Source organism: Stegostoma tigrinum, chromosome 6 (assembly GCF_030684315.1).
Source record: "Stegostoma tigrinum isolate sSteTig4 chromosome 6, sSteTig4.hap1, whole genome shotgun sequence".
Classification (NCBI taxonomy): Eukaryota; Metazoa; Chordata; class Chondrichthyes; order Orectolobiformes; family Stegostomatidae; genus Stegostoma; species Stegostoma tigrinum.
Genome location: NC_081359.1, coordinates 44210220 through 44222806, shown reverse-complemented (window position 1 = coordinate 44222806; position 12587 = coordinate 44210220). Strand labels below are relative to the sequence as shown.

Genomic DNA, 12587 nt, shown 5'->3' with positions numbered 1-12587 from the left:
TGATAGAATAGGTTCGATGGGCCGAATGGCCTAATTTCTCATGATTAGGATTATTGATGCTAGATCTATTTTGGATATTTATTCAGTACAGTTGAAATTCTCTGTGCTGCTGCGATGGATTGTGAACCTATATCCTCCAGTACATTGGGAGCAAAACGGTGGAGGTCCACGGCAGAGGCGATTTATGGGCCATGAAAGGCCCGACGCAGGTTCACTCAGGGAATTACAGGGTTGGAGCGGCATGGGAACAGTCAACGCGGAAGGGCGGGGCTATCTTGTCAGGGGCGGGGCAACGGGTTGGCAAGGTGCTCACTAGGGGCGGGGCCAGGACTGTTGTGACGGCATTTGTTTCGGAGCCCCACGTCATCCAGTTCGTCAGGGTGTGGATTGGAGTCTTGCGCAGCTACTGCCCATTTGGAGTGGGAGTAACCTGCTCTTTTGCTGTCCAATCAGAGCAGACCACGACTGATAGGTTCTGGATTTTGAGAGAAAGACCTTGCGTCGAAGGTATTAACTGAGTGCTTACTGGTTTGTGGGGATGGGATCAACTCATCACTGCGGGGTAGTGGGGAAGGAATCAACCCAGCAGTGCACGGCCTGATACCGGGAGAGGTTACTCTTAATCCTTGAGTGCGGCCCAGAGACAGATTTGATTCCTGTGAAACAGTGACGGGGCGGGGGAGAAAAGTAGCTTCTTCCGGAGAGCCGGCAAGTGAAGATCAATTTTGGCCGAGGTAGAGCTCCACGCCCCGCTGCACGTCCGAGGATTTGAAGGCTTCGGAATGGTAGCGCCACGGGCCTGCCTGAGGAAAGTGAACTCCTACATCCCTTTCCTGTTGGTCCTCATCGATCTTCAGTGTGAAGGTGAGGGGCGGGTGAGTCGCATTCCGGCCTTGGCCGCTTCCTTCCAATCTGCATGATCCAGAGCCAGGGCATGTGACTGGGACAAGGCCCAGCAGTCATCTCTTGCGCATTATGCCTGCTGAGGTTTACAGTCAAATTGGTTTCGGCAACAGTTAGCCCCTATACAAATTGGAAAGACTAGCGACGTAGAAATGCTGCTAATCATTCTCCTGAAGGAAGCGTTAGATTTCGGTTCAAGTTGAGCTAATTGTTTGGTACCTAGCATTTGCCATTTGTGTAACTAAGGGTTGAATTAATTGTACAATACTTGGTGCTGACACACTAGTAGAGTTTATTTTTAAGTATATTTTTAAAATGTCATTTTGTGCAGATTTATTGAGCACAATTTGGACCGGAAAATCTCTCTGTGCAAATCTAACTTTGTAAATTGAAATCTGTAACAAAATCAGTTCTGTAGTTGCCAGCCTTGTGTGGGTTTTAACAAGGCTCCAATAAATAGTTTTACTTAAAAAGTAGCTGAAGCTACATTGAGTTAGGTAAGTTGTTTTATCTTAGAACATATAAAACTAACCAAACTAATGTGTGTGCTTCAGTGGAGATCAAACTTGGATACTAAAGTGGATATTGGAAGAAGGGGTGTTCTGCCTTTGTGTTTCCTAAGCTCTTTCAGTCTACAGAATTTGTGCTATTACAAATAGCTAATGTTTGGTGAGTATCTGGTAGGTGACTAAAGTTTATTCTATTCCTGAGGTTCAATAATGCTAAGGTTAACAAAATATATAAAAATATGAACTATAAAGTTGAATGTAATTAAGTAGTTCTTTAAACATAATTGTCAATGGATTATGTTGCACTTGCAACATCTGGGAACTCCAGAATGCTGACTTGATCCGAAATAAGCATGCTTGTGGCACAAGTGTTGTGAAGTTTGAGCAGCTTTGGCTCGGGGCTTGAGCTGAATTGATTGATCCAGGTCACCCTGCCTAAAGTTGGATTGTTTGGTTGATGTTCAGAGGTGGGAGACTGTGACTTCAAATGAGGCAGTTAAGGGGATTTGTAAGGTAGGGCCCTTTGCCTTCATCCAGGAGCTTGAATAGTAGTCAATCAGGGCTGACCAGTGAAGGTGATTTTGCTGTGTGGCTTCGAGAGGATGTAAGAAGGAATGCAGTGGCGGTTCAAGACAGTATAGTGACAGCTTTCCCAGAAAAGAACTGAGTCCAGACATCTGTATTGCCTTCTGCCAGACTTGCACATGTCTGCTTCTGGAGTGGAGGTGTGGGGTCCAGTCATTATGTGCCATGTGGGTACCAAGGTACAGGTGGTTCTGCATATCTATTTGAAGGCTAGATGCCAGGCTAAGAAGCATAACATCACATTTGTTTAAGCCACACGCAAATTACTGTAAGAAAAATCAGATTAGAAAGATGAGAGCTGGATAAACACAGCAGGCCAGGCAGGATCAGAGGAGCAAACAAGCTAATGTTTCAGGTCTGGACCCTTCTTCAGAAGAATTTCTGAATTTCCCCAAATGGATTGCAATCTACATTCAGGCCATCCCGTTTTGGTCCCAACTGTGACGACTGCTAAATACAGAACATTCAGATCCTCCAAAAACTCTTCTCTGCGACTTCTCAAGCACACACTTGCAGCAATACACCAGCAACTCCTGACCCTCCAATCAAGCATACCCCACCTCAGAGCTTCCTTCTTCCAGACTCGCAAAGGACTTCTCCTGTTCTTCATTCTTGGCACAATCACAACCTCAACTCATGATTCTACTTTGCCTTATTAGACATTAAAAACCATAAGTATACTAAACTTACTGGATGCCTGCCACCCAACACAGGCCTCTTCCAACCCTCAAGTCCCCAACCCTACCCAGGACCTTCCTCACAACATGCGTGCTGCTATTGACCACGTGGCCAGTATCGTTGCACCTGTGGACTCCACTGATGATGTCATATCTGGTGCCTGGCACGCCTGTTGTATGGCTACTGCCATCCACAACACTGATACTGCCACCTCCGTTGTCGGTAGTGCTGTCGGTCTTGGCATCGAGGATGCACCTGCCAACACTGCTCTGCCCACAGCCAGCAGCTTCACAGTAAACACCAGCCCCCAGTCCTGCTGGGTGTTCACCACCCCCCCCCCCCCCCGACCTCCCCTCACTGAGGACGCATGGTCAGTCCTCAGTGAAGAACTCACCTTTATCCCCCTCCCTCCGACATCGGTGAATACTGCTCATGCCTGGACGTAGACAGTTTTTCTACCACCTTCGGCAGCTCTACAGGGCCCTGGTGAGACCACACCTGGAGTATTGTGTGCAGTTCTGGTCTCCAAATTTGAGGAAGGACATTCTTGCTATTGAGGGAGTGCAGCGTAGGTTCACGAGGTCAATACCCGGAATGGCGGGACTAACATATGTTGAAAGATTGGAACGACTTCTTGTATACGCTTGAGTTTAGAAGGATGAGAGAGGATTATTAAGGGATTGGACACTCTGGAGGCAGGAAGCATGTTTCTGCTGAAGGGGGAGTCCAGAACCAGAGGAAAGAGTTTAAAAATAAGGGGTAGGCGACTTAGAACAGAGTTGAGGAAAAACGGCTCTTCACCCAGAGTGGTGGATGTATGGAATGCTCTGCCCCAGAAGGCAGTGGAGGCCAACTCTCTGGATACTTTCAAGAAAGAGATGGATAGAGCTCTTAAAGATAGCGGAATCAAGGGTTATGGGAATAAGGCAGGAACAAGATACTGATTGTGGATGATCAGCCATGACCATAATGAATGGTGGTGCTGGCTCGAAGAGCCCAATGGCCAACTCCAGCACCTATTGTCTTCACCTACGCACTTAGCTCTTTGCCAGCCTACCTCCCACCCTGCGCTGACAGAAAGTTGCTGGAGACACTCAGCCAGTCACGCAGCATCTGTGAAGAAAAAAATGTGAACGTTTAGGGTCTGGTCTGGTGACCCTTTCTCCCACCTCCAACATACCTCTTCCTCTTGGACACCACCCCAAGGTCTCCTCCCCTCCCTCAAGCTCTTCATCTCCAACTGCTGTCAGGACATCAATTTTCTCAACCTCTTCATCCCTGTCACCCACTCCAACCTCTTCCCCCACAGAATGTGCAGCCCTCCACTCCAAACCTAACCTCGCTATAAAACCCGTGGACAAGGGAGGCGCAGTTGAGGTCAGTGCGCCATACAACTACATTGCCAAGGTTGGGCGCCAACTCTCTGACACCTCCTGCTGCCCCCTTGATAATGACCCCACCCCTGACCAGCAAAACATCATCTCCCAGACCATCCATAACCTTGTCACCTCAAGTGACTTCCCACCCACAGCCTGTAACCTCAACAGCCCCAACCCTGCACCAGCCGCTTCTACCTCCTTCTCAAAATCCACAAACCTGACTGCCCCGGCCAACGCATTGTCTCTACCTGATCCTGCTGTACTGAACTTACCTCTTACTCTATTTCCACATCTCTTACTCCACCCCCTCCCCCCCCCCAAGTCCCTGGACCAGGAACTCCCCACCTACATCAGTGATGCCACCCACACCCTCCGCCACCTCCCAAATTTCCGATTCCCTGGTCCTCAACACCACATCTTCACCATGGATGTCCAGTCCCTATGTACTTGCAATCCCCATGCAGATGGCCTAAAAGCCCTCTGCTTCTTCCTCTCCCTCAGGCCTCACCAGCACCCCCCCTCCACTGACACCCTTATCTGCTTAACCAAACTCCAACTCTTCCTTACCCTTACCAACTTCTCCTTCAACTCCTTCCACTTCCTACAGACAAAAAGTGTGGCTATGGGTACCCGCATGGGCCCAAGCTTTGCCTGCCTCTTTGTAGGATACGTAGAACTGTTCCTCTTCGGCAGCTGCACCAGCCCTATCCCCCACTTCTTCCTCCGTTATATCGATTGACTGTATCTGCCATTTCATGCTCCCATGAGGAGCTCAAACAGTTCGTCCACTTCACTCACACCTTCCACCACAACCTTAAGTCGACCATCTCTGATACCTCTCCATCTCCGTCTCTGTTCACCACCTGGAAACTGATATCTGTTTCAAACCCACTGACTCCCACAGCTATCTGGAATACACCTCCTCTCTCCCACCATCCTGCAAGAATGCCATCCCCTATTCCCATTCCTTGGCCTCCACTCCCAGACCTCCCAGATGTCCCTATTTTTCAAGGACAGCAATTTCCCCTCCACAGTGGTTGTAAACGCCTTTGACCACATCACTCACGTTTCCCGCACCTCAGCCCTCTCATCCCTCCCAGCAATAACAACAGAGACAGAATTCCCCTTGTCCACATGTATTGCCAATTCAACCTTTGGAAACGTGTCATTTTCTGCCACCTGCAAGCTATTAAGGATATATTTCCCTCCCCACCCTTATCTGCCTACCGGAGGGATTGCTCCCTCCGTGACTCCCTCGTCTGCTCCACACTCCCCGCTAGCCCCACCACCCTGGCACTTTTCCCTGCAACCACAGGATGTGCTATGCCTACTCCTACACCTCCCCCCTCACCTCCATTCCAGGCCCCAAGAAAACCTTCCACATTTAGCAGATTAGATTCCCTACAGTGTGGAAACAGGCCCTTCGGTCCAACAAGTCCACACCGCCTCTTGGATCATCCCACACACCCCTGAACACTACGGACAATTTAGCATGGCCAATCTACCTAGCCTGCACATCTTTGGACTGTGGGAGGAAACCGGAGCACCCGGAGAAAACCCACGCAGACATGGGGAGTATGTGCAAACTCCACACGGAGTTACCCGAGGCTGGAATCACACCCGGGTCCCTGGCGTTGTGAGGCTGCAGTGCTAACCACTGATGTGCTGATGAACAAACGTTCAGTATGGTGTACTGAACCTGCTGTTCCTGATGTGGCCTCCTGTACATCGGGGAAACCAAGCGGAGCATCTATGCTCGGTTCGTGACAAACAACAGCACCTCCCAGTGGCAAACCACTTCAACTTCCCCTCCCACCCCTTGGATGACACATGCATCTTGGGCCACCTTCAGTGCCACAACAATGCCACCCGAAGGCTGGAGGAACAGCACCTCGTATTCCGCTTAGGAACCCTGCAGCTAATAGTCTCCATGTAGACTTCACAAGCTTCAAAATCACCCCAATCCCGACCTCATTCCCAAACCAACCCATCTCATCCCCACCTCCTTGACCTGTCTGTCTCCTCTCCACCCATCTTCTGGTCTATCCACCTTCTCCCTCTCTCTCTATTTATTTCAGAATCCCCTTCCCCCTCCGCCATTTCTGAAGAAGGGTCCAGACCCAAAAAATCAGCTTTCCTGCCCCTCTGCTGCCTGGTCTGCTCTGTTCATCCGGCTCTACACCTTGTTATCTCAGACTCCAGCATCGGCAGTTCCAACTATCATCTAAGTAATGGCGATGTGTTGGGATCAATGTACATGTGCGTGAATTACAAAAAGTTAGTATGCAGATACAAGTAATTGGGGAAGTGAATAGAAGTTTTTGTCATTGGAATGTGGCTGACATTGGCAAGGGCCATCGCTTTTATTGAACATCCTTAACTGCCCTCTCAACAGCATTGCTGTGTTTGAAGTCACATGTAAACCAGGGAAGAACAGTAAATTTCCTTCCCTAAAAAGTCTGTAACAAACACTGGGTTCTTTTTACAGCAATTGACAATGGTCATCATTAGACTGTCTAATCCCATATTGTGAATTCAAACTCCACCTTCTGCTGTGGCACAATTTGAACCCCAGAAAATTGCCTGTGTCCCTAAATTAACAGTCAGTAATCTAATTACAATAGGCCATTGCCTATATTAGCACCAAGGAAATTGAATGCAAAAGTATGGCGATTATGATTCTGTATAAATAGAAACATTACTTAGACTGCATCTAGATTATTTGCACAGGCATGGTCACCTTTTTATTTAAGCAACAATATGAATTGGTTCAGAGGGTTGACCAGACTAATACCTGGAATAAGGGATAACAAAGTGTGGAGCTGGAGGAACACAGCAGGCCAGGCAGCATCAGAGGAACAGGAAATTCGACGTTTTGCGTCATCACCCTTCATCTTCTGAAATGTCAACTTTCCTGTTCCTCTGCTGCGTTCCTCCAGCTCCACACTTTGTCATGTGATTTCAGTGTCTGCAGTTCTTGCTATGTACCTGGAATAAGGGTGGTTTATTGAGAAGATTGAACAGCCTTGGTTTTATTTGCTGAGGTTTATCCTTGAAAGTTGCCACCCAGGTTGACAGGGCCGTTAAGAAGGCATACAGTGTTTTAGCTTTGATTTAATAGAGGGATCGAGCTCCGGAACCAAGAGGTTATGGTGATGCTGTGCAAAACTCTGGTGCGGCCGCACTTGGAGTATTGTGTACAGTTCTGGTCACCACATTATAAGAAGGATGTGGAAGCTTTGGAAAGGGTGCGGAGGAGATTTACTAGGATGTTGCCTGGTATGGAGGGAAGGTCTTACGAGGAGAGGCTGAGGGACTTGAGGCTGTTTTCATTAGAGAGAAGAAGGTTGAGAGGTGACTTAATTGAAACATATAAAATAATCAGAGGGTTAGATAGGGTGGATAGGGAGAGCCTTTTTCCTAGGATGGTGACGGCAAGCACGAGGGGGCATAGCTTTAAATTGAAGGGTGAAAGATATATAGGACAGATGTCAGAGGTAGTTTCTTTACTCAGAGAGTAGTAAGGGAATGGAACGCTTTGCCTGCAGCGGTAGTAGATTCGCCAACTTTGGGTGCATTTAAGTAGTCATTGGACAAGCATATGGACGTACATGGAATAGTGTAGGTGAGATGGGCTTGAGATCGGTATGACAGGTCGGCACAACATCGAGGGCCGAATGGGCTGTAATGTCCTATGTTTAGAGTAAAAGTTGAATTCTTTTAGATATACAATCCAAAGAAGTCTTGATTGACTGGGAATATGAGGAGGATGATCCTCTGGAGAATCTAGAACTATGGGTCACTATTTTAAAAATCGGCGTGGCCCATTTAAAACTAATTAGGTGAATTTTCTTTACACTTAGGGTAGTGAAGATTTGGAACTTTTCTTTGAGTTATTGGAAGTACTGTCCTCCAGATATTCAAGTGAAAGTAGATCACTGTTAAGCAAGGTGACTATGCTCCATATTAACAACTAGATAAAGAAGGTAAAATCACGTGGGATCTAGGGTAACTTGGCAACTAGACCACAATGCTCTGTCCCTAACTGTCAAGTTAACTTTGTATCTACTTGGTTAGCTCTCCCTGGATCCCATGTGATCTAATCTTGGTAACCAGTGTACCATGTGGAACCTTGTCAATAGGGATGTTAGCAATGTCTGCTGCTTTACCTTCATCGATCTTCTTGGTCACATCTTCACAAACCTGATTTAGTTTCCATGCACAAAGCTATGCTGACTATCCCTAATTAGTCCTTGCCTTTCCAAATGCATGTAGATCCTGTCTTTCGGAATCTCTTCTGAATTACCCACCACTGACATCAGGCTAACTAGTCAGTTGTTCCTTGCCTTTTCTTTGCAGCCTTTCTTAAAAACACAATGTAGCCACCCTCCCGTCTTCCAGCATCTCACTTGTGGCTAGGACAGATGTCAGAGGTAGTTTCTTTACTCAGTAGTAAGGGAATGGAACGCTTTGCCTGCCGCGGTAGTAGATTTGCCAACTTTGGGTACACTTAAGTAGTCATTGGACAAGCATATGGACGTACATGGAATTGATATACCTATCTATGCTAGATGTCCCCCCAATTTCTTCCCTGGGATTCATTTGATCAAGTCCTAGTGATTTATCTAATTTTCTGCATTTTAAGACTTCCAGCACCACTATTAATGTCAAGTCTTCAAGACATAACTATTTTACTTCCTTGCATTCTTAATTTTTTGTCTTTGTATATGGTAAATCCTCATCTAAAACATTAATTTCAGATCTCTCCCTTTCCTGTGATTCCACACATGGATGGCCTTGTTGATCTTTAAGAAGCCTTATTATCTGTCTTTTTTTTCCCCTTTTTAATGTTCTTGTAGAATCTCTTTGGATAAGGGGTTCACTTGATCCTAGATATCTACACCAGACATATCAGCTGTTCCTTGTCCAGAGCCTCAATACCTCTAATGATTGTGTTCCTTATTCCTGTTAGCCTTGCCCTTCACCCTACCAGGAATGTGCTGTCTCTGCACTCATTTGCTCTTTTGAAAGCCTCCCACTAGTCACATGTCTTGTTATCTGCAAACCGCCTCCCTGACCCAGTCAATTTTTTACAAGTTCCTAATACCATCAAAGTTGCTCCAATTTAGGCCTGTCCTTTTGATTTCCATTTTAAACTAATAGAAGTATGGTCACTGGTCCCAACATGCTCTCCTAACACCTCAATCCTGCATTTTTAAAGAGGAGATTGAGTTTTGCTGCTTGTCTAATAGAGATATCTACATAATTGAGTTTTCTTGAACTCGGTTAAATTTCTCCCCAATCTATATTTGGACAGTTAAAATCCCCTACAGTTATAACCCTATTATTCTTGTAACAATCTATGATCTACAGATTTGCTGTTCAATTTCCTACTAACTGTTGGGTGTCTATAGTACAATCCCATCAAAGTCATTATCCCTTTATTTCTCATGGGTCCAATTGACTTAGTGGTAGGAGACAAGAGGGTTGGTAGAAGGTTGACTGTGACTGGAGCTGGTCTCCAGCTGCATACCACAGGGAATAGTGCAGTGTCCCTTTATCGCCCATGAAATAAATAAATGTAGATGAGAAAATGTTACAGGATGCTAAATAAGGAGCAAGACCAGAAGCATTCAATGAATAGCAGCATACCGAAAAGCATGGAAACCGGGATGTTTGCGATGCTTTGCACAGATTCACCTTATTGAGAGGGGCAGGAGAGGATGTGCAGTGCCTTGTTTGGAACATTTTAACTGTGAAAGGCTGAATAAATTCTGTCTTTTTTTAAAGAACAGAAAAGTTCTTTTTCCATTGGAAGGTGGTGGGAATCTAGAATGCACTGCCTGACAGTAATTAGAGGTGAGAAATTTGTTTTTAAAAAGTACACTTGTGCTTGAAATGCCATCGTTGTATTCAAGGCTATGGACCAAGTGCTGGAAGGTAGGACTAGTGTGGATAGGTTGCCAACAACTTGATGGGCCAAGAGTTCCTTCTATGCTGTATGACTAAAGGGTTAACAGTTATCAGGAGTAGGTGGGAGTATGAATTTGAAGGCACAATCAAGTCAGGTAAGGTCTTATTGAATGGTGTAGCAGGCTTGAGGGGCTGAATGGCCTATGCCAGCTTCTAATTCATGCTGACATGAAGTTGTTATCAATGTGTAACGATTGAATTATTTCCCATAAATTTAAGGTCAGGTTTTAATTAGAGCAGTTATGAAAACAAAGGAAGAACTCCAGATCCCTGTTGAGAGAAGTTGTTTGCATGACTGCCTACAGACAGGAAAATGGGTTGAATTTCTTGGCTACCTAGGAGCTGATGTAACCACATCTATTTTTGTAGGCACCTTTCTTTTACAATGCTGTGCTAGTCTCAAGCTGCTTTCACACTGGTGTTTTGAAACAAATCTAGGTGGGCAAGCATGTTAGATCTTGGCCAGTGACCTAAGAGAAATTTTGAGTATGGAGAAATCCCAAGACTTCTGCCTTCAGCCAGCTGGTGGCAGCAGTGGTCAAGTGATGTAAAGCTATGGTGCTAAACGTCAGAATTGGAACAGCTATCCAACGGCTAGAGAAGACTGTCAAAAAGGCATATGAGAATGGAAAATTGGGAAACATGAATGAGAATTCTAAAATTTTGGTTTTGCTCAACTCCCAAGTCAACTTTGGTCCAGAAGCATAGTCATGATGGATGAGCAGGAATTGCTTTTGAGTTAGACTACAGAAGGACTTCGAACATGGAACATTACAGCACAGTACAGGCCCATTGGCCCTCGATGTTGTGCTGACCTGTCATACCGATCTGAAGCCCATCTAACCTACACTATTCCATGTACATCCATATGCTTGTCCAATGACTACTTAAATGTACCTAAAGTTGGCGAATCTACTACCATTGCAGGCAAAGCATTCCATTCCCTTACCATTCTGAGTAAAGAAACTACCCCTGACATCTGTCCTATATCTTTCACCCCTCAATTTAAAGCTATGCCCCCTCGTGCTCGCCGGCACCATCCTAGGAAAAAGGTTCTCCCTATCCACCCTATCTAACCCTCTGACTATTTCATATGTTTCAATTAAGTCACCTCTCAACCTTCTTCTCTCTAATGAAAACAGCCTCAAGTCCCTCAGCCTTTCCTCGTAAGACCTTCCCTCCATACCAGGCAACATCCTAGCAAATCTCCTCTGCACCCTTTCCAAAGCTTCCACATCCTCCTTATAATGCAGTGACCAGAACTGTACACAATACTCCAAGTGCGGCCGCACCAGAGTTTTGTACAGCTTCACCATAACCTCTTGGTTCCGGAACTCGATCCCTCTATTAATCAAAGCTAAAACACTGTATGCCTTCTTAACAGCCCTGTCAACCTGGATGGCAACTTTCAAGGATCTGTGTACGTGGACACCGAGATCTCTCTGCTCATCTACACTGCTAAGAATCTTACCATTAGCCCTATACTCTGCCTTCTGGTTACTCCTACCAAAGTGCATCACCTCTTACTTGTCTGCATTAAACTCCATTTGCCACCTCTCAGCCCAGCTCTGCAGCTTATCTGTGTCTCTGTGCAACCTACAGCATCCTTCGTCACTATCCACAACTCCACTGACCTTAGGGTCATCTGTAAATTTACTAACCCATCCTTCTACGCCCTCATCCAGGTCATTTATAAAAATGACAAACAGCAGTGGACCCAACACCGACCCTTGCGGTACACCACTAGTAACTGCTGTCCAGGATGAACATTTCCCATCAACTACCACCCTGTCGTCTTTCAGCAAGCCAATTTCCGATCCAAACTGCTATATCTCCCACAATTCCATTCCTCCGCATTTTGTACAATAGCCTATTGTGGGGTACTTTATCGAACGCCTTGCTGAAATCCATATACACCACATCAACCGGTTGACTCTCATCTACCTGTTTGGTGACCTTCTCAAAGAACTCAATAAGGTTTGTGAGGCACGACCTTCCCTTCACAAAACCGTGCTGACTATCCCTAATCAATTTATTCTTTTCTAGATGATTATAAATCCTATCCCTTATAACCTTTTCCAACACTTTACCAACAACTGAGGTAAGGCTCACTGGTCTATAATTACCAGGGTTGTCTCTACTCCCCTTCTTGAACAGGGGAACCACACTTGTTATCCTCCAGTCATCTGACACTATTCCTGTAGACAATGACGAGTTAAAGATCAATGCCAAAGGCTTGGCAATCTCCTCCCTGGCTTCCCGAATGATCAGAGGATAAATCCCATCCGGCCCAGGGGACTTATCTATCGGTAGGATTTCTAATACCTCTTCCTTGTGAACCTCAATCCCACCTAGTCTAGTAGCCTGTATCTCAGTATTCTCCTCGACAACATTGTCGTTTTCTCAAGTGAATACTGTTGAAAAATATTCATTTAGCACTTCCCCTATCTCATCTGACTCCATACACAACTTAACACTACTATCCTTGATTGGGCCTAATCTAACTTTCGTCATTCTTTTATTCCTTAAATACCTATAGAAAGCCTTAGGGTTTATCCTG

At 45.8% G+C, this 12587-nt stretch overlaps 1 protein-coding gene across 4 annotated transcripts in view; it reads left to right on the top strand.

Annotated features, from left to right (window-relative positions):
• Positions 1-392: 392 nt before the first annotated feature.
• The window catches only part of dnajc3a (DnaJ (Hsp40) homolog, subfamily C, member 3a), a 57852-nt gene continuing 45657 nt past the window's right edge, over positions 393-12587 (top strand). The window contains exon 1 of one of the 4 annotated variants that reach the window (XM_048532969.2): positions 393-864. In XM_048532969.2, the coding sequence (XP_048388926.1) occupies positions 783-864 (82 nt within the window). In that variant the 5' untranslated portion in view covers positions 393-782. Of the gene's footprint in view, positions 876-12587 lie in introns of all 4 variants that reach the window. The other 3 variants (XM_048532967.2, XM_048532968.2, XM_048532970.2) reach the window with 3 other exon arrangements.